Source organism: Oncorhynchus masou, chromosome 24, assembly GCF_036934945.1.
Source record: "Oncorhynchus masou masou isolate Uvic2021 chromosome 24, UVic_Omas_1.1, whole genome shotgun sequence".
Lineage (NCBI taxonomy): Eukaryota > Metazoa > Chordata > Actinopteri > Salmoniformes > Salmonidae > Oncorhynchus > Oncorhynchus masou.
In genome coordinates this window covers 38,820,794-38,844,107 of record NC_088235.1, presented here as the reverse complement: position 1 = coordinate 38,844,107, position 23,314 = coordinate 38,820,794, and the positions used below count along the sequence as shown (strand labels likewise).

At 40.2% G+C, this 23,314-nt stretch overlaps 1 protein-coding gene across 2 annotated transcripts in view; it reads left to right on the top strand.

The window, feature by feature from the left end:
* The first annotated feature begins 2,042 nt into the window (after positions 1-2,042).
* Positions 2,043-23,314, top strand: part of dst (dystonin) — a 182,712-nt gene continuing 161,440 nt past the window's right edge. Inside the window, exons 1-2 of one of the 2 annotated variants that reach the window (XM_064933862.1) lie at positions 2,043-2,336; positions 2,629-2,842. In XM_064933862.1, the coding sequence (XP_064789934.1) occupies positions 2,325-2,336; positions 2,629-2,842 (226 nt within the window). In that variant the 5' untranslated portion in view covers positions 2,043-2,324. The remainder of the gene's footprint in view (positions 2,337-2,628; positions 2,843-23,314) is intronic. The other variant, XM_064933863.1, reaches the window with a different exon arrangement.

The following is a 23,314-nucleotide window of genomic DNA, read 5'->3' as shown; positions in this document are numbered from 1 at the left end:
TGTTGGAATGGTGTGGGCCTTATAGCGGTCATTAAAAATATATGGAGTGGCTGCTGATCCAACCTTTCCCCGACCTTTTTCCCAAACCCTCTTTCCCGGAATAAAGGTCCCGAAGCTACTGCGCATGTGCGGATCACGTTCTACGCATCTGTTTCTTTACCTCTACTTATTAACACACATGGTTGTGGTCTTCGCTTCACATTTCCAACTGTCAATCCTGAATGATAATTCTTTAAGTTTTACCAGTAAAACTTTCATGCAGCATTTGCATACCAACCATTTGATCACAATCAGTTTCATGGGGATACAGTATGCATTTAGATCTTCTTGTTCTACAGTGTTGTTTAGAAGTAGCCTACAGTGTTGTTTAGAAGTAGCCTACAGTGTTGTTTTGAATGATGTACAGTGAGCGAATTGTAGAGCAGATGGTGTTAACCAACTGTAGCATAGTCAAGTATTTTGCCTTGTGGTGCACGCTGAAATTGCAGTGGTGTTTTTGTCTTACAGTAATGTTATACTATGCTATTATATTCGGTTCAGTTATGTAGAATACGATCATTATGTGATCATGCAGACATAGATTCAGTCTTACATTTACATTTTACATTTAAGTCATTTGGCAGACGCTCTTGATCTAACTTTATTAAATTGGTAAGTCTACCATTTGTAAGAGTTGCCTTTTCTCTATAGCTAGAGCAGTGACTCTGTGTAAAGTATAGAACGTGATCTGCACATGCTCATAAGCTTTAGTTTGGGAAAAGTTGGGCTCTGCAGCCACAGCCTTAAAAATATTAATGTCAGTAGACTGCTGATTGGCCAGCTCATCCTCCTCAGGATGATGACATCATCCTCCATGAGGAAATAGCAAGCATTTTTTAATTAAACAATCTGTTTGAGATACCAGTTTGAGGTGAAGTTTTTGAAGTGTTTTTTTTCCCCTCCAAATTGTGCTTTGGCCACATATGACTATAGGATGAGTCAACTCCATTGTTTGGGTATGAGTTAACAGAATATGATATTTTAAAAGTGAGATTTTCACTGGACAGTTACTTTAACCTAACACCTAGCGACCCCATTAACAGCTAAGGTGTTGGCTTGAAAGTCGCTGGACCTGGGTTTGAATCCTGGTCAGGGCAACCCCCTAATTTCGCTACAATATGATATGACCATTACTCAGTAGTCTAAAACCATGAAGTGGTATTGATATTTGGAGGGTATAACAAAGATTGATGATCACTCAAATGCAATAAATGCACAGCCAAAGTTTATGGATCATTATATTTAAGTCATATCATGCATTGTTTGCATAATTTCAAGCATGTTTGTGCTCACCATTGAGCAAGAGAATGCTTTGTTGATAGACCCTCAGGCCACATTAAATAGTCACAATCCACGCTGGGAACAGGTTGGTGATTGTGAAATCACCCAAAGGTAACTGTCAATGTCCTACTCTTGTTCAGATTGCAAACAGCAATGCAGTTCTATAATTTTGCAATCAAAGTCCACATGTGACTGGTATGCCCTATTGCTTTTTGACCAGCCACACCCTGTCTGGATGTGCCAACATATGCTGTGGCAAAGTATTTGTTATGCATCTGCCCCATTACCCTATCACAGGGCCAAGAAAGACAGCCTACAGACAGGCAGACAGACAGAGCCAGACAGACACACAGACACAAGCCGACAGAGATAGGTTGTAATGAATAAGCCTGAAGAACACAGATATTTGTTCATTTATTTTGATGATAAGGATAGTGCTCTAAAATTGCACATTCATTGTCAACTAGCAACAATTCTAGTCAATGGCACACAGTGCAGGCACATGCGCATCAGGCAGCAAAACAACAACGTTGCTGTGCATGGCTGATGAGACCAGGTTGATGACAAAAGGATGTTCATGGACCAGTCTGGATTTCTGATTGGTTTTCGACCGTTAACGTGGAGGCTACGCAGTCACCACTAGACATGCACGTACCCACCCAGGAGGGAGCTGTAACACAGCGACATTGGCCACAGTTTCCCGATTGAATAATCAGGACTCGAGCGCTGGGATCCTCTCTAGTCTCCATCCGTCTTCTTCTGTATTCTAGGATGGTGACGCGTTGACATGCTACAGCACTAGCATCGCATTCTGCTCGCCTTGGCCCAATCTATTCGCACTCTCTGCTCTGGGGATTTGACATAATTTAATCTCAAAGACTAATTTAATGGGCAGAGTGCATCGCTAGAAGGGTGTGGTTCTGATAAAAAAAAATGACATAACTCTCCGCTGCCTGAACTTGCAGCAAATTGATAAAGGATTTCGATATTATTCAACCGACACCATGTATACAGCGGTAAGTCTTATTTCTGGCCTGGCGGGGGAGCCAGATACAATCGATTTTCCTTCTTGATGCCTGCTTGTGCATTTTCTTTTTATTGTTGAATCAGAGATCATTGCTAGGCGAGCTAGTGGCTCACGCTACGGTGCCTCCCTTGAGCTATCAATGTGCATTTACACTAGGTTACGCGCATCAGTTTAGGCAAACGTAGGTGCAGCGATGGTGAGAAATGTTTCATTGTGTCTGTCTGTGCTGTATGTGTGTTGCCTCGCAACACATTGATAATTTATGTCTATTGTTTTATCAGAGCTCCGGTTCGGGCAACGCTTCCCTTCACTGTTCCATGTCTTCATCGGTCGATTTCTCGGATGAAGATGATTATAGTTTTAAATCTGGATCGGTCTCACCGGCACCAGGGGACACGTTACCCTGGAACCTACCCAGACACGAGCGACATAAGCGAAAAATTCAGGGAGGATCCGTTTTGGATCCAGCAGAGAGAGCCGTGCTCAGGATTGCAGGTGAGTGTCAATATTTCATTGTTTGTACTGCTGCTGATAATGTAACATAAAATAGACCCATTGATTCTGCAAATCTATTAGATATGGCAAATTTAGCCACTGTGCTGTGATGCATTGTATATTTTTTACAAGTATAAAAAGGCGACAGGCTTTTTATTTATTCTGCATAATTACAGTAGACTGATGCTGCTGCTGGACAGTGGACACTCCCATATGTCAGCCGCTGTCACCTCTGATGCATGTCCAATTTAGACAAAGACACATGTTTGTACTATAGGCTTCTGTAGCCAAAAATTAGGCCCAAATAATCTTTTGTCTCATAAGTTAATAAACAAATGAGATAATTAGGCTACTGTAAAAACCTGTATAGCTGATCTGTGTTATTTGCTGTCTGGGAATGCTCACATTACATCCTCTATTCTATTGTCCATCCAATAAAATAAAATACAAGTTTATTGGTCACCTACACAGATTTGCAGATGTTATCGCAGATGCACTGAAATGCTTATGGTTCTAGCTCCAACAGTGCAGTAATATCTAGCAATACAATAATAATACACAAATAATGCAAAAAGTAAAAAAATATCAGAAATATCATAACTAGCAATATCACAATGAGCGATGTCAGAGTCCGGAATACACTGAGTATACAAAACATTAGGAACACCTGCTCTTTCATAGACTGACCAGGTGAATCCAGATGGAAGCTATGAACCCTTAGTCATGTCAGTTGTAAAATCCACTTCAATCAGTGAAGGGGATAAGACAGGTTAAAGGATTTTTACGCCTTGAGACAATTGAGACATAGATTGTGTATGTGTAACCGATGTGAAATGGCTAGCTAGTTCGCTTTTATGGAGCGATGGGTAACAATGCTTCTGGATGACTGTTGTCTGTGTGCAGAGGGTCCCTGGTTCGTGCCCGGTTCGGGGCTAGGGGACGGACTAAAGTTATACTGTTACAAATGTGTGCCATTAAAATGGTGAATGGGCAAGACAAAATATTTAAAGTGGCTTTGAACTGGGTATTGTAGTAGGTGCCAAGCTCACCAGTTTGAGTGTATCAATAACTTCAATGCTGCTGGGTTTTTCATGCTCAACAGATTCCCGTGTGTATCAATCATTTTCCACCCTCCTAGGACATCCAGCCAACTATGGAAAGTATTGGAGTCAACATGGACCAGCATCCCTGTGGAATGCTTGACACTTTGTAGAGTCCATGCCCTGACAAATTGAGGCTGATCTGACTGCAAAAAGGGGGTGCAAAGCAATATTAGGAAGGTGTTCCTAAAGTGTTTTACACTCAGTGTATTGTTGTGGAAGTTCACCACTAAGGACTCAAATTCAATGTAAATCATATCAATCTTTATTATCACGGCTGGAGAGGTTCACAAACTCAGAGCAAGCTTGTGAAAAATCAGAGGGCGTTCCCTTTCAGTCCTTATATGCGGCTGCACAAACAAGTCATATAAGAATAATTTGTGTGATTCTTTATTAACGTTGGCTCCTGCATGTGACTGACAAGACTTCTTTTCTCAAAGCTGGGACCTTGAAACTGAGATAATTCTTTTGGTTCCCAGAGCAATGTTCTGGGCGTACTGCCAATTGGTCTGAGGAGGAGTTCACAGTTACCTGCACAAACCAAGATGGAGTGAGAGGAGATGCTGTGTACAATTCAAGGCTTATCTCTTGAGACAATAACATTTTCTTTCACAGTATATATAAATGGTGTGTATAGACAGTATGGACACTATATGAATAGAAATGGTATGCAGCAGTTATATAGGTTGAGCCACGACTAGAATACAGTATATACATATAAAGTGAGTAAAACAGGATGTAAACATTGCTAAAGTGACAAGTGTTCAATGACTCTATAAACATTGGGCAGCAGTCTCTAAGGTGCAGGGCAGAGCACTCGGCGGTAGCCGACTAGTGACAGTGTCTAAGGTGCTAGGCAGAGTACTGGGTGGTGGCCGGCGGGTGATGGCTGTTCAACAGTCTGATGCACCTGTACTGACCTTGCCTTCTGGATGATAGCGGGGTGAACAGGCAGTGGCTCAGGTGGTTGTTGTCTTTGATTTACATTTTGGCCTCACAGGAAGGACAACAACCACCCGAGCCACTGCCTGTTCACCCCGCTATCATCCAGAAGGCGAGGTCAGTACAGGCGTACAAAGCGGGGACCGAGAGACTGGGAAACATCTTCTATCTCAAGGCCATCAGACTGTTAAACAGCCATCACTAACATTGAGTGGCTGCTGCCAACATACTGACTCATCTCGAGCCAATTTAATAATGGAGAAATTTATGTAATAAATGTATCACTAGCCACTTTAAACAATTCCGCTTTATATAATGTTTACATACCCTACATTACTCATCTTGTATGTATATACTGTACTCTATACCATCTACTGCATCTTGCCTATGCCGTTCGGCCATCGCCCATTCATATATTTGTATCTACATATTCTTATTCATTCCTTTACACGTGTGTGGACAAGGTAGTCGTTGTGAAATTGTTAGGTTAGATTAATTGTTAGATATTACTGCATGGTCGGAACTAGAAGCACAAGCATTTCGCTACACTCGCATTAACATCTGCTAACCATGTGTATGTGTCTCCATCTACCTGATGGTAGCAGGGTGAACAGGCCGTGGCTCGAGTGGCTGAGGTCCTTGATGGTCTTTTTGGCCTTCCTATGACACTGGGTGCTGTAGATGTCCTGGTGATGTGTTGGGCTGACCGCACCACCCTCTTGAGAGCCATGCAGTGCAGTTGCCAGGCGGTGATGCAGCCTAACAGAATGCCTACCACTGTCATCAGAAAACTTGTTTATAGAGTTGGAGTTCTTGGGTAAACTTGGAGTACAGAACGGGGCTGAACACACACCCCTGGGGGGCCCCCGTGTTGAGGATCAGCATGGCGGAGGTGTTGTTGCCTACCCTCACCACCTGGGGGCAATCCAAAATTGGCTGTTGCGATTGAGTTCTTTAGGTGAAGGTGCAACGAGCGGTCATCATGGCCTGTGCATATGCTGTGCATTAGGCTACTAGAATCGGAATTTGATTATTCATTCTAATCCTCTAATATGTTGGTTTATTAATCATGTATTACATGGGTTGACACCAGCTGCAGGGCCTTTGTGATTGCAACTTATATGTTGGTCTGATGCTGTTTATTTGATTACAGAATGTTTTTAATAATTCAAATGCGATTGGAATTATTTGACAAACTTCTGTGCCATAAACTAAGAATTTCACAGGAGAGGAAGCTATTGTAGTAGTTGAACTGTGTGATTTACTGTAAATGAAGTCTGTGAAACAAATGAGAGTAGTAATGATACATTCTCGGGGCGACCTTGCTAAATGCATTGTTTTTCTTTCTTTTTTGCAAAAAGACTGTTCTTGGACCATAGTTTCAGTTCAGCAGCATAGGAAGGGCTATAATAGGCCCATGCACTTTTCAATTCAGGAATGAATCCTATAAAAGGTGAGTATTTGGTTGGGAATGGTATGGACTCACTTGACACATCTGCAGGGTGTGCTGTCTCGCTCACCTCCTTTCCCTTCTTGGTGACCTCTCAGAATCTTTCTGTTGACATTCATCAACAGAATATTTTAGCTTTGATTAAAAAAATGGAAGCAGTAAACTATCATATCGTAATCCAATGGGATATAATCGTAGAACAAACATTGTGTTATTACACGTAATAGGCTACATGCTATTACCTATCACATGTACAACCTTTAACGTGTTGCTTGGTTTGATAATGCTATTTGATGTTTCTAACAGGGGTCCTATTGTTTTGCTCACGATGTAGGCCTAAACTCCATATGTTCTGTTAGCTGAATATCAGGATCCAAAGATTACTAGCTAGTTTGAAAAAATAATCTCTTCAATTCGCAAGTCCTGAATCTGCCTGATGGCAGGATGTGATCATTGTTCAGGTGGATGCATCTGTCCCTTTCCTAGTGATGCCTGATATTGTAGAATATTTGCCCTCTGATTTCGCCCATTTTGTTAATCTTATTCATATCTCTGTGACAGTCATCCCATGGCTGGGTAATGTATTGAATTTATTTGATTCATTCAAATGTATGTTTTTGCGTGATATTCCAAAAGCCTGTATCACAAGAATCTAGTTTTATTTTAATTTGTTATGTGCGTTTATGTTCGCTTCTTCTCATGTTTATTTTTTTGATTGCAGTTAGAGTACAGTGTAACTGTAGTATGCTGCAAATACTGCGTCCAAAGTAGAGGTCAGCCGATTAATCGGAATGGCCGATTAATTAGGGCCGATTTCAAGTTTTCATAACAATCGGAAATCGGTATTTTTAAGCGCCAATTTTTTTATTTATAAAAATATATATATATTCCATTATTTAACTAGGCAAGTCAGTTAAGAACACATTCTTATTTTCAATGACGGCCTAGGAACGGTGGGTTAACTGCCTTGTTTAGGGGCAGAACAACAGATTTTCACCTTGTCAGCTTGGGGGATACAATCTTGCAACCTTGCAACCTTAACTAGTCCAACGCTCTAACCGCCTGCCTCACGAGGAGCCTGCCTGTTATGCGAATGCAGTAGAAGCCAAGGTAAGTTGCTAGCTAGCATTAAACTTATCTTATAAAAACAATCAATCAATCATAATCACTAGTTATAACCACACATGGTTGATGATATTACTAGTTTATCTAGCGTGTCCTGCGTTGCATATAATCGATGCAATGCTGGGGGATGATTTAACAAAAGCACATTTGCGAAAAAAGCTCAATCGTTGGACGACTGTACCTAACCATAAACACCAATGCCTTTCTTAAAATCAATACACAGAAGTTGATATTTGTAAACCTGCATATTTAGCTAAAAGAAATCCAGGTTAGCAGGCAATATTAACCAGGTGAAATTGTGTCGCTTCTCTTGCGTTCATAGCATGCAGAGTCAGGGTATATGCAACAGTTTGGGCAGCCTGGCTCACTGTGAACTAATTTTGCCAGAATTTTACGTAATTATGACATAACATTGAAGGTTGTGCAATGTAACAAGAATATTTAGACTTAGGGATGCCACCCGTTAGATAAAATATAGAACGGTTCCATATTTCACTGAAATAATAAACGTTTTGTTTTCGAAATTATAGTTTCCGGATTCTACTATATGAATGACCAAAGTCTCGTATTTCTGTGTGTTATGTTATAATTAAGTCTATGATTTGATAGAGCAGTCTGACTGAGTGATGGTAGGCAGCAGCAGGCTCGTAAGCATTCATTAAAACAGCACTTTAGTGCATTTTGCCAGCAGCTCTTCGCAAGCACAGTGCTGTTTATGACTTCAAGCCTATCAGCCTAATGGCTGGTGTAACCGATGTGAAATGGCTAGCTAGTTAGCAGGGTGCGCGCTAATAGCGTTTCAAACGTCACTCGCTCTGAGACTTGGAGTGGTTGTTTCCCTTGCTCTGCATGGGTATCGCTGCTTCGAGGGTGGCTGTTGTCGATGTGTTCCTGGTTCGAGCCCAGGTAGGGGCGAGGAGAGGGACGGAAGCTATACTGTTACACTGGCAATACTAAAGTGCCTATAAGAACATCCAATAGTCAAAGGTACATGAAATACAAATGGAATAGAGAGAAATAGTCCTATAAATAGTATATTTAAAATAAGAGTATAAATTAACCTAAAACCTCTTACCTTGGAATATTGAAGTCTCATGTTAAAAGGAACCACCAACTTTCATATGTTCTCATGTTCTGAGCAAGGAACTCAAACGTTAGCTTTTTTACATGGCAGATATAGCACTTTTACGTTTCCAACACTTTGTTTTTGCATTATTTAAACCAAATTGAACATGTTTCATTATTTATTTGAGGCTAAATTGATTTTTATTGATGTATTATATTAAGTTAAAATAAGTGTTCATTCAGTATTGTTGTAATTGTCATTATTACAAATGCATTTTTTTTTTTAAATCAGCCGATTAATCTGTATCGGCTTTTTTTGGGCCTCCAATAATCGGTATCGGCATCGACGTTGAAAAATCAATCGGTCGACCTCTAGTCCAAAGTAACACCATTTGTATTGCAGTGTGTTTGCAGGGTAATTGCAGTTACTGCACCTTTACTGCAGTTTCAAAACTGCAATCTTTTATTGTAAGGGTCGTTTGTAAACTCCTTCTGCTGTGTCTGTGCGCCTTCCCATTTACACACACACACACACACACACACACACACACACACACACACACACACACACACACACACACACACACACACACACACACACACACACACACACACACACCACGCCCCTCCCCCTGCCACTCACAACAACAAAGATGAGAGATCACTTCTTCCTCTCTGACACTATTTGCATATGAGGTTCGGTCCATTAAAATGGGTCATATGGACACCAAACACATTGAGACATTTCTTTACTGTAATAGAGGACAAGTTAATCTTTCTAACCATACCCTTTTTATGTCTTAACTCATCAAATTGCCTGCAGAGCAGATACTACTAAAATAAGAGTATAAATTAACATTGATTCTGGAAAAGTAATGCTCAGGTTGTAGTGGGTGCGTGCTGGTGGCAGGGAAGTCAGGCGCAGGAGACCAAACTTGGTATAAACGGAGTTGTTTTAATAAGTGCTCACAAAACTCAGAAAACCAAAATACACAAAATAATAAAAGTGGGTACAAAACCCGTTGCACACCAGAACATAACTTGCACATAACATACAATCAAATAATCACAAGGACATGAGGGGAAACAGAGGGTTAAATACACAACATGAAATTGATGTGATTGGAACCAGGTGTGAAGGTAGACGAGACAAAACCAATGAAAAATGGATCAGCGATGGCTTGAAGGTCGGCGATGTCGACCTCCGAACACCGCCCGAACAAGGAGAGGGACCGACTTCGGAGGAAGTCGTGACAGGTTGTCACGCACAGCTTTGCAGTACCACGTACCGCAAGCAGCATTTTAGCCAAAGACTGTTATTGTCATGCATAGGTGTATAGGTGGCAGGGAAGTCAGGCGCAGGAGAGTCAAATGGAGTGTAAAATGGAGTCTTTAAATAAAGTCCACGTAACATGCTCCATGAAACTAAAAGTTACATACATAAACAAACATGGGTACGAGGACCCGACGCGCACCTATACAACATAAAACTACACTGACAATAAAACAATCTCTGACAAAGACATGAGGGAAACAGAGGGTTAAATACACAACAGGTAATTAATGGGATTGAAAACAGGTGTGTGGGAAGACAAGACAAAACCAATGGAAAATGAAAAATGGATCAATGATGGCTAGAAGACCGGCGAACGCCGAGCACCGCCCGAACAAGGAGAGTGACAGTTATACTAGCTGTCCAGTCTGTGTTTTATAAATGTGAAATAAGCATAAAGCACAATTATATAAGGAATTGGCAACTCATTCTGAGAAATAAGGTAGGTTCAGGGCCATTCCTGGCGAGACAAAAACTATTGTTCCCCTACAAGAATAGTCCTAGTAAGCAAAACGATGTTGAAAAGACGTCTAAAATGCATATTTTTTTCTGACGTTGAAGTTAGGTTCAATTTAGGTTCTGAATGAAAGGTGAAAAGACGTATATTACGGACGTTGAAATCAGGGACATTTTTGGTTCTGAATGAAAGTTAAAAATATGTAATTTATAAATGTCTATGTTTGGGCCAAATCAAGGCTGGTCCAGACCGGACAAAACCTGAACCAAACATAGTCGTCTAGTCCGGACAGCACCAAAAAAAAGTGGGCCAGCCCTGAGTAGGTTACTTGATTTCAACATCTGAACAAAGTGGACAGGCTAGCATGCTGTTCAAACATTTGAAGACAGATCAAAGGGTGCGTTAATAACAATTCAACTGTTCTTCCTTGTCAGCTAGAAAATGGATCCAAGTTGGCTAAACTTTAAATATAAAGATGGCTAATCTACTCTACATGGGCTTGTGCTTGAGAAATTGTTCATGAGACCTGTGTAAATATTTTTCTATAATGCCTGCTACAATAAGTTAGTCATTATTAGTGAATGCGCATTATGCATGGTTCTGGTTAAATGTGCAACAAAAGTTGCATTTTCATAGACAGAATTGAAAGCCATATCAGTGATTATTTCAAAAAAGCAGGTTAAACTATTTTGATAAAATAATACAATTATTAGTGGGTCCTATGGTTGTGGAAGGCTTATATTTAGCCTAGGTATAATTTCATAAGCCCTGAATTCATTAGATTATTGCTGACTGTTTCAAATGCAGTGTACTTGACCTTTAATTGTACAACAAAGCTTATTTTGAGAAAACATGTCGATATATATCGTGAATCGTCCATAAATTTGAACAAATTGAGGTATGATCTTTAGGCCACAGCCCTAAATTGTCCATACCAGTCTTGATCACTTCTACTAAGAAAAGTAAGCTATTTTCCTATTGATTCTCTATATTTTATGGAAAGAATCTGGTTGAATGGAACCTAGACTGTGTTGAAATGCATCATCATCAGCACCATCTGTTTAATCCAGACTGCATTTCCTCTGGAATTAAACACTTTTAGTATTAGGACCTGTGAGGACATCTCCTCTGCCTGCTGTAGCACCTGGACTTCAGCAGACTCAATGTAACAGAGACTCAATGCAACAGACAGACAAATATACTATATATTATTTTTATCCGTGTGACATTATTTTGAAGCATCTCTATGTTATAACAAATGCACAATGTAGGCCTTGATTTATGAATTATGACAGTTGTCATCCTTTTCATGCCTCTATTGAGTGAGGTATGTTGGATTGGAAATAGACCTACCTAATAAGGCAAGGCCAACCAAGTGAGACAATTGGATAGCGAGTATCCTATTCCTATGCTTAAATTATCAAGCTATAGGCACATTTTCATGGAATGGAAACGTTGTGGACTGTCTTTAAATCACTGGCATCAGTGCTTATTAATGATTATTTTGCACAGTAGTTGATGCTGATTGATTCTGTTATCGTCGCGTTAGTGTGCTGGTATTACTGGAATTGAAGTCATGGTGGACTCCGCAGAGAGAGAGAGCAGGGAGGGGAGACGCGTGCATTAGTATTGCTCAGGCGCGCCCGCTTGATACGGGATGGCATTTATTATGTCCAGCAGCCCTCTCTCCCCTCAATCCCTCCCAGACTGTCACAGAACACACCCGATATTTTCTCATGAAACCGGAGAAGAAGTCTCGCCTAGTGGTGGTTTGACCTACCGGGGAGGGGTATAGGGGCGTTTCCTTCCATGTAACAACGGCACCGGTCAATCCTCTGTCCGGATCCCTGTCCCGCAACTAGAACGAGGCTACACACTCGCCACAGCGGCTGGTGAATGTTCAGCCTATAGAGAGCCCTATGGTGGAGTTCGGGTAATGGCTCACTACAACGCGACGCCGGCAGGTTATATGCTCGCGGACGAAAAGGAATACCTTCAAGCGTATGAGGATGTCCTCGAAAAATACAAAGGTATGCTAATTACTTCGGCCGCCTATACCGATTGGTAGGTCTACAATGATTCGACATGAAACAATGAGGGAATAGCCCTGTATGGGACAATTGCACCGTGGTAGGATAAAGCCCTAAAAAAGTGTGTCAGCAAGCCACTGAGCTTTGATGACTGAAGGACAGCGGGTCGGAATGAATGGAAACATGACAGTCTAGGCTATTTGATTGTAGTCTATAGCCTTGTCAGTTTATATTAGAATTCGAAAGTTTGTGTTTAGCACTTGTAAAAAGCCAAATTGACTTGGGTTTGTAGGACATTATACTAGAATTATGTAGAATTTGCATTGATGCATGATTGGAGGAGGGGTGTTCCTCAATGTAAAGAAAGAATGCTGTCTCAACGTTTTACTGTCACTTTTGTCACACGAGAAAAGCAATCTCAAAATGACTATATGCTATATTTTGGTAGGCCTATTAATTATGGAGATGTTTATTTATTTAGCTGAAATATTAGGCTATGCAGGAGATGTTATTTAAATTAGCATTTCTATGAAGGTTTGAATATCTTTGAGTTGATGACCCCTCTTTTGTTGTAACTGTTGTCTGACCAATTGACCAAGCTGTTATCAATGTAGGCTGACACAAAGAGAGGACCACGGTCCACAAGCCAAAGATGCAGCAGGCCTATTATCTTGCATTAGTCCATCAAGCATTACATTCAGGCTGACAGGGCTTGAGGCCAAGTCAATTATTACTTGAAACCTGCAGAAGACATTACATTTTCAATATCCTGTCTACAGCAAAGCATTCTCCGCTAGCTGGATGACATCACCCCCCTACACATACAGATGTTGGATATTAATTTGATCACCCTGTTGTTGCATGCAAGTTTTAAGTGTATTCAAGTTTTTAAAAAGGCTTATAAATTTTGTGATTTCCACTTTAACATTTCAGACTTGATTTACCCTAACTAAAAATGTATCAACCCCTACACAAATGTCAATTAATTATAATCACACAATAATTAACATTTCCTATTTCCCTTCTGTGAGAAACTGGTCAAATTAAACATCTGTATTCCCTTGCCAGGCCTATAGTGTGAAACTCGAAAAGACTCCGTTTTCTACAGTGATTAATTTCCCCCATTTATATTTTCGATCTCTCCAATGTTATCTGCAGCATTTGAATGAGCAGTGAATGAGAAAAGGTAATCCATGTGAATGGGTTAGTTGTGTATGATACTGTGATTCCTTGTTAACCAGTGGTCAGTCACTAACAATGGATATTTACACGGTCTCTCTCTCTATCAGCTGTTGCGTCTCACAGCAACAGACAGTCAACTGTGGCCTGCTTAACAGCCCTTGACTAGAGCATAGTGGAATCATATGATGTAGCATCATTTGGAATCTGTGTCTGACTTTTGTCCCCAGTCACTAGGTCAGACAATGAGGTGTTTTATCATTGGTGCTCAATATAGATACATACAGTTGATGTCGGAAGTTTACATACACTTAGGTTGGAGTCATTAAAACTCGTTTTTCAAACACTCCACAAATTTCTTGTTAACGAACTAAAGTTTTGGCAAGTCGGTATGGACATCTACTTTGTGCATGACACGGAATTTTTCCAACAATTGTTTACAGATAGATTATTTCACTTACAATTCACTGTATCACAATTCCAGTGGGTCAGAAGTTTACATACACTAAGTTGACTGTGCCTTTAAACAGCTTGGAAAATTCCAGAAAATTATGTAATGGCTTTAGAAGCTTCTGATAGGCTAATTGACATAATTTGGATCAATTGGAGGTGTACCTGTGGATGTATTTCAAGGCCTACCTTCAAATTCAGTGACTCTTTGCTTGACATTATGGGAAAATCAAAAGAATTCAGCCAATACCTCAGAAAAAAATTGTAGACCTCCACAAGTCTGGTTCATCCTTGGGAGCAATTTCCAAAAGCCTGAAGGTACCACATTCATCTGTAAAAACAATAGTACGCAAGTATAAACACCATGCAGCCGTCATACCGCTCAGGAAGGAGACGCGTTCTGTCTCCTAGAGATGAACATACTTTGGTGCGAAAAGTGCAAATCAATCCCAGAACAACAGCAAAGGACCTTGTGAAGATGCTGGAGGAAACAGGTACAAAGTATCTATATCCACAGTAAAACGAGTCATATATCGACATAACCTGAAAGGCCGCTCAGAAAGGAAGAAGCCACTGCTCCAATACCGCCATAAATCCAGACTACGGTTTGCAACTGCACATGGGGACAAAGATCGTACTTTTTGGAGAAATGTCCTCTGGTCTGATAAAACAAAAATAGAACTTTTTGGCCATAATGACCATCGTTATGTTTGGAGGAAAAATGGGGAGGCTTGCAAGCCGAAGAACACCATCCCAACCATGAAGCACGGGGGTGGCAGCATCATGTTGTGGGGGTGCTTCGCTGCAGAAGAGACTGGTGCACTTCACAAAATAGATTGCATCATAAGGGAGGAAAATTATGTGTATATATTGATGCAACATATCAATTGGGTCTTCCAGATGGACAATGACCCCAAGCATACTTCCAAAGTTGTGGCAAAATGGCCTAAGGACAACAAATTCAAGTTATTGGAGTGGCCGTCACAAAGCCCTGACCTCAATCCCATAGAACATTTGTGGGCAGAACTGAAAAAGCGTGTTCGAGCAAGAAGGCCTACAAACCTGACTCAGTTACACCAGCTCTGTCAGGAGGAATGGGCCAAAATTCACCCAACTTGTTGTGGGAAGCTTGTGGAAGGCTACTCGACATGTTTGACCCAAGTTAAACTGTTTAAAGGCAATGCTACCAAATACTAATTGAGTGTATGTAAACTTCTGACTCACTGGGAATGTGATGAAAGAAAAAAAATGAAATGAACCATTCTCTTTACTATTATTCTGACATTTCAAATTCTTAAAATAAAGTGGTGATCCTAACTGGGAATTTTTACTTGGATTAAATGTCAGGAATTGTGAAAAGCTGGGTTTCAATGTATTTGGCTAAGGTGTATGTAAACTCCCGACTTCAACTGTACATGCATATACTTAAAATGTTTTTCTTTCTAAAAATGACTTTGGTCCACACTTATTATGTTTACCATAATGTTAAGAATCGCAACCAAGCTAAACCGATATCATATCAATATTATGTATTTACTTTGATAGATTGAGTAGGTAGCCTATTGATATCCTAATCTTCATCCAATTATGTTTTATGCCAGCTCTTACACTGGTTAGACAGGATTCAGTACTGAACTAACAGTTCACCTGAGGAAGTGCAATGTTACATGCATTTATTGATGATAATAATTATAAATGCTTATATTGTACATACTTCTCAAAACATATACATCATTATAAATGTTTAATGTTTATTAATACATGAATAGTAATTTAGTTTGTACACTTCTTATCAATAGTTTATTAAATTAATTTTTTGTTAAGTGTTTCCAGTGATTTGAGCCCAACATTGATTTGACCCCAGCCTTTGAATACTAGGATATGCCTTGTGATAATTTCAAACAGGGATTTCCCTTAAGTTGCTGGCTATGCATTGCAAGGCCATTGGTCTGTCATTTAAAACCCCAGCACAGCTCCATGGCTGCATGTGACAATGACATTTGTCACTTAAAGATCTGAGTTATGTTTGATGTGACACATAGCTGGAAATCACCTTCTTTAAGGACTCAGTACAAAGTTATAATGGGACTAAGGAGGAAGTTCAATTCTGAATCATACACTATTTGCAAAAAGGGTTCCAAAAGGGTTTTTCAGCTGTCCCCATAGGAGAACCCTTTTTTGTTCCAGGTATAACCCTTTTGGGTTCCATGTATAAAGGGTCCTACATGGAATCCAAAAGGATTTTACCAGCAACCCAAAACGGTTCTTCAAAGGGTTCTCTTATGGGGACAGCCGAAGAACCTTTAAAGGATCTAGATAGCACCTTTTTTTCTAAGAGTGTAATGAATTTTTTGGTAATAAGCAGTTCAGAAAGTCACCACCCTGCTTTAATTCAATTTAAATGTCATAACCCATTATGCTTATATGTGTACCCTTCACCACGCTTAGCATGTCATTTTTTATTGTCAGTTTTGTTGACTTTTGTACGACAAAATGAATGAAAATTTAAAAAATGCCATCTAAAATATAATTTTCCCCACCAGAAATGAGCCTAACAACATATTGGTCTATATTATCAGGCTGGTTTGTTATGTAGCAATAAGCGTTATCACCTGTAGCTCAATTGATACAGCATAGTGGCTATAAATAAATAGGCTGAGTCATGAGCTTGCCAATATTTATTTGTGCATATTTCTGCTTATCATTAGCTAGATCAGTGCCCTTTCATCATAGGGGAACATCCAGTTAAGAACAAATTCTTATTTACAATGACGGCATACCACGGCCAAACCCAGACGACACTGGGCCAATTGTGAACAGCCCTAACAGTTGTGAACAGCCCTGGACTCTCATTCACGGCCGGATGTGATACAGCCTGGATTCAAACCAGGAATCCTAGTGATGCCTCTTGCACTGAGATGCAGTGCCTTAGACCTCTGCACCATTCGGGAACCCTATCAATGAAGTCTAGAGTGGCCCTGTTTCTATTGTACATTGTCAAATTGAAAGAAAAAATAAAATTGGTTCATAAACGTGATTTAGAGATTGGGAGACAAGCAGGCTGCCTCTGATTGGAGAGAGAAACAGGCTTGCTTGAGCCTACTGCCTGAGGATCATAGAAACAGCCCTTCTCTAATGCTGTAGCCTACTAGAAACTAGATATGTTAAGGTTTATAATCCTACCAATGTTATATATGTAACCATTACCAATTATCACTAGTTTTGAGAAATAGCGTTCACACACGAGATGAGCATTTTCATCACATCGCAATCTAAAATAGTTTTCTTTAATTCTTATTCGTGCTTATGAATTTACCATGGTATGGTATGGTTTTCCCCTCTCACAAACCACAGTGTCTAAGGAACGGGCTAAACCAAAAGCATAATTGGTGGCAGGGGGATCCAATAATAAAATGAGAATTGAGTAGCGCTGTGTTGTGTAATGAAACAGAATGCCAGTAATTTCCAGGTGCTTTACATTGGGAAAATAATTTCCTATCAATAAAATTCATCATGGTATATTATTGAGTGTAAATTGACTTGTCTCTAATGCTGGCGGGGTTCATGACCCCCCCCCCCTCCCCCCGCCGCCTTCTGAAAAGTACAAAATATACAGCCTTTGTCTGTTGTACATCTACAAAGCACAGAGAGACTCATGTCTCCCCAAAGGTTCTCTATGTGTGAGATTGTTGTTGTGCATTAATTAAACACTTATTTACAGTCCCTTCAGAAAGGATTCACACCCCTTGACTAATTGGATTAAATTGAGATTTTTAGTCACTGGTGGACTTATGTTTTTCATATTTTTTATCAAACACAACAAAATATGAAATCAAGGGTTATGAATACTTTGTGAGGGCACTATAGGTATATCTTATTCAATCTTATTAAAACAAAACAAAACAAACATTGAGTAAGCAAAACAAACTAGCAACATGTCCTCATTCATAGGAAAATAAACTTTGTCCCAGCATTGAAGAGTTTTCCCCGTCAAAGAAAAGTATTGATCATTAGGATGGTTTATACTAAGGTGTGGCTTATATGCTTCCTCTCCCGACTAATAGTAAAATATGTAAATATGAAGTTAAAGTAGAAATTATACAATGGAACAGTCAACAGCCAAGTTGGGAGGATGTATTTTCACAAGTTCACATCCTGCATGTGACACCTTCATCTGTCCCTGTCATTAGTATGAATAGAAACACCAGGTGTGGTCAAACCTGCGTAGCATGCTAAAGATGTAGATCTTCTCAGGTTGCACTTGGTCCCCTTGTCATTCATTGTTTAGCTTTCAAACATTAAACATTAAAGTTAAATATTTTTCTATGTTGGTTGCTGAAATTCATGCAATACTTGTCTGCATGTACTGTAGCTGTGTAATGTTTAATATTGTGCGGCTGAAACATTCCTGAAGTTGATTGGTAGCTCGTTGGAAATGGATATTACGGTTCCCGACCAAATCCATGGAGAAAAATAACCATAGCTTATTGCAGATACTGTGACTGCTTGTCCATTGTGCAGACAGTTAGGCTACACATCAATGCACAGTTAGATTTTCACAGTATGCCTGTTATATGCATCTCACCTAAATATTGGAAGTGCGGTGTCATCCATCTGCTGTGTGGATATTGACATTGCTAGTGATATCAGATACTGTACATTGGATTTCTCAATTCCCTTGCTGAGCATGCTTTGCTGACAGCCTCTATGTGGAGGGATACATGCTTTGCTGACAGCCTCTATGTGGAGGGATACATGCTTTGCTGACAGCCTCTATGTGGAGGGATACATGCTTTGCTGACAGCCTCTATGTGGAGGGATACATGCTTTGCTGACAGCCTCTATGTGGAGGGATACATGCTTTGCTGACAGCCTCTATGTGGAGGGATACATGCTTTGCTGACAGCCCCTATTTGGATGGATACATGTTTTGCTGACAGCCTCTATGTGGAGGGATACATGCTTTGCTGACAGCCTCTGTGGAGGGTTACATGCTTTGCTGACAGCCTCTGTGTGGAGGGATACATGCTTTGCTGACAGCCTCTGTGGAGGGATACATGCTTTGCTGACAGCCTCTGTGTGGAGGGATACATGCTTTGCTGACAGCCTCTGTGTGGAGGGATACATGCTTTGCTGACAGCCTCTGTGGAGGGATACATGCTTTGCTGACAGCCTCTGTGGAGGGATACATGCTTTGCTGACAGCCTCTGTGTGGAGGGATACATGCTTTGCTGACAGCCTCTGTGGAGGGATACATGCTTTGCTGACAGCCTCTGTGGAGGGATACATGCTTTGCTGACAGCCTCTGTGGAGGGATACATGCTTTGCTGACAGCCTCTGTGTGGAGGGATACATGCTTTGCTGACAGCCTCTGTGTGGAGAGATACATGCTTTGGTGACTGCCTCTGTGTGGAGGGATACATGCTTTGGTGACTGCCTCTGTGTGGAGGGATACATGCTTTGGTTTTAATGACGCCGGTGTTACGGCCTTTGGCGCAGTGGCACTGTGACCTGCCATTGGAAAGTTAGCTGTCCATAGCAACCCTTAATGGGAAACTCAATTACTCACTAACCTTAAGCAATGATTCTATTAATGTGTTTGAAAGGAAATCATTTGGATGTTGGCACGTTGGTTATGCACCTCAGATGTGCAGTCTAATAGGCACCACTCATTATTTACTATCCGAGCCTTGTAAGAATGTCCATCCACATACCTCAGTAATTTTATTTAATAACACACTAGAAGCAGGTTTCTTTGGATCGGTACTCCACTAATCCACCACTGTTTTATCACAGATGTAAGGATTAGACCTTGTTTCTTTTAAAATGTAGTAATCCCATAGTTTTCATCTGTAATTAAATACAGCCCCCAAGAAAAGCTCTGTACATTTGAGCACAGTTTAGAGTTCAACCCACGGTTTCTTGGATATATACAATGGCTGTTGCATAGGACAGTGAGCAGATGTATGGGAACACAGTGTTCTAGTAAAGCCTCTAGATGGGAGGTGGGGATGAATTTTGGGAGCCTTTGTGGTCTTTTCAAACAGTTGATCGCCTACCGTAGTTAAGAATACTGAAGATTTATTGGGAGCGTGCCTATTTTGTTTTCTGTTGTGGATCGACTGTCTCTCCTAACATGTCAATGGGTTCTTTCATTCAATTCAAAGATGTTGTGGCAAAACATCAAGCCAGTGTCCATTGAATGGCTGTGTTAGAGTTTGGACTGGGGGCTTGTAGGGATTGAATGTGTGGACAGGAATGCACTTTTTCAGTTTAGGTACATCATGCACAGGGATGCCTTTACTCATTTACTGGTCTTACTTTTTGAAATGTTTTATGAAATCACATAGCAAATTGCATTACAATGAAAAAGATACCTTCAAAGAAAAATGAGTTAGTTGAGTTAGTATATTGACAAATGGCATTAGTGTAGTGTTGTTTTATGCGCCTGCAGTTAGTTATCCATTACATTAACAAACTGCTTAGGCAAATTGATTAAAATGCTACCAGCACAGATATTTAGTGGAGTAGGCCTACTTTGCACTTGGTTTATGGTCTGATTGACGTGGCTATGTAGCAAGTTAGCAACACAAATATGTTGCATCACAACCACAGGAGGAGAACCTTGTCTTCTTGTCTCCCCTCCCCTCACAGGTTCTCTCTCTGACACCATGTACAGTAGCTGCGCAGGCCGTAAAGCCTTTCAGTGACTCAGCAATAACCTCATGTGCTCTCTATTATAGATACTGTCTTGGAGACAGGTTTCTGAAAGCGCATCATGGTGTAGTATGATGCCATTTTATTAGCACAGGAACTGTACTGTGTAACAAGGTCTTATAAACAAAGTGATTTATATTCTTAACAAGAAATCTGTAAAGATGGCACCTCATCCTCACCCAAGCTTTTCCTACCCTCAAGAAAAGCCTCACAAGGTCAGGACACAGAGATTCCAGTAGGTCTTCAAATATTCCCAGAATTTGGGCCTCAGCTTTGCATTATATAATATGTTCATCTGTTCAACTTCAGATGTTTTTGATGTATGTCTTTGACTCTGAATATATATTTAAAAAACTGTTTACATACAATAGTTTGGGATGTGGCAGCATTGTCAGATTGATCCTGGATCATTGTAATATATCAGCAAGCAATGAAGCTAAATGAAAGCTTCAAGATGAATATAGTCCCCTACCCCAACACATTAATGTAGGCTACAGCATATGGTATCCTGTGTGGAGAGCCTAAAGACCCCTCCCATTTATAGAACACCTCTGTAAATGTCTTTCTGTTCCTCATGCCACAGAGATGCAGAGGCATAACAAGTACACTAGACTGCAATATTTGATCGTGCTACTCTAAAGTATGCACTTTGCTGGCTTTTCATACTGCCAAGTAAAAGGTGCACATCACATGTACTGTACAATATTTCTTCAAACTATATGGATTATTGCTATGTAATTACAATTGTTATACAGAGGGCTTTCACAATTTCAAGGATTTGCAAATAAAAAATGTACTATGCAATTTAATGCAAGAATTATCAAAGGAGGGGGGGTTGAGTTTATTTACAAATCTAACGCCTATAGAAAGTTAGGTAATAGGCCAGATGAATCCACAGATATTTTGGACTACCCTACCACTCCTGCAGTGAATATTATGTTTCTACATTATGGAAAAGCACTATTATCCACCTAAGATGCATTACATTGAAAATTGTACACTGTCTCTTTAATAAAAACGTCAGGTTTGTGATGATGACATGCAAGAGATCTTTCATTCATTGCTACCATCATCGATCTCCTGAAGAAGCTATCCCTTTTCCTTTCTTTCTGTGCCCCCCAAATATTTGGATAGAGTGGTAAAGTTACCAGGGTGTTAGCTAGCTAGCCAATTAGATAAAAGGACTGAACAAAGTGTAGTTTTAAAACGGCCCATGACATGGTTTATGAATAAATGTAATACATGTATAATGTGGTCCCAGCGATCCGCTACAGGAAGATAAAGATGTTGTGCCAGGTCAGATCTTTGACCTGGTTTGGCTAAAAGCAAGCCGTTATCACTTGTTGCTCCAGAGCACTCAGAAACATCAGTACAGCCTTATCATTACAACAATTATTATCTGGGAGATGTTTTCATAGGCGTACAGTGCTCCCAAAATAAAACTCATGGTCGCACAGCAACATATTCTATTGCATATGCAACCAAATTGGTTGACCTTTAGAGCCCTGCTTAGGTTCCGTGCTGATCTTTGTAATGAGTCATGTTCAAGGTGGAAACATGACATGACATAAAACTAAGAGACACATTATATTTGTAAAAAAATAGGTATCCACATCACTTCTGGGACAAGCCAATTTGCTTAACCTACGTACTTTAAACAATGCACCTCTTTTTTGTTTACAATGACCATTGCTTTGTGTAAGATATCTGCAATTTAACATGGCGAGAGCTGTTTATGGGACAGAAAGTGTCACCTGTGACATACAGTTGCAAGAAAAAGTATGTGAACCCTTTGAAAATACCTGGATGTCTGCATAAATTGGTCATAAAATTTGATCTGATCTTCATCTTGTCACAATAATAGACAAACACAGTCTGCTTAAACTAATAACACACAAACAATTATACATTTTCATGTCTTTATTGAATCCACGGTGTAAACATTCACAGTGCAGGGTGGGAAAAGTATGTGAACCCTTGCTTTTAATAACTGGTTGACCCTCCTTTGGCAGCAATAACCTCAACCAAACATTTTCTGTATTTGCCGATCAGACCTGTGCAACGGTTTAGGAGGAATTTTGGACCATCCCTCTTTACAAAACTGTTTCAGTTCAGAAATATTCTTGGGATGTCTGGTGTGAACTGCTCTCTTGAGGTCATGCTACAGCCTCTCAATTTGCTACTGGCAAAATATTCCACAGAATATTTTGCCAGTAGCGCTGTGGAACATCCAGGTGCACCTTTGCAAACTTCAATCATGCAGCAATGTTTTTTTGGACAGCAGTAGCTGTCATGAACACCTTTCTTGTTTAGTGTTTTACGTATCGTAGACTCGTCAGCAGAGATATTAGCATGTTCCAGAGATTTCTATAAGTTTTTAGCTGACACTCTAGGATTCTTCTTAATCTCATTGAGCATTCTGCACTGTGCTCTTGCAGTCATCTTTGCAGGATGGCCACTCATAGGGAGAGTAGCAACAGTGCTGAACTTTCCCCGTTTATAGACTATTTGTCTTATCATGGACTGATGAAATTCGAGGCTTTTAGAGATATTTTTGCAACTCTTTCCAGCTTTATGCAAGTCAACAATTCTTACTCTTAGGTCTTCTGAGAACTCTTTTGTTC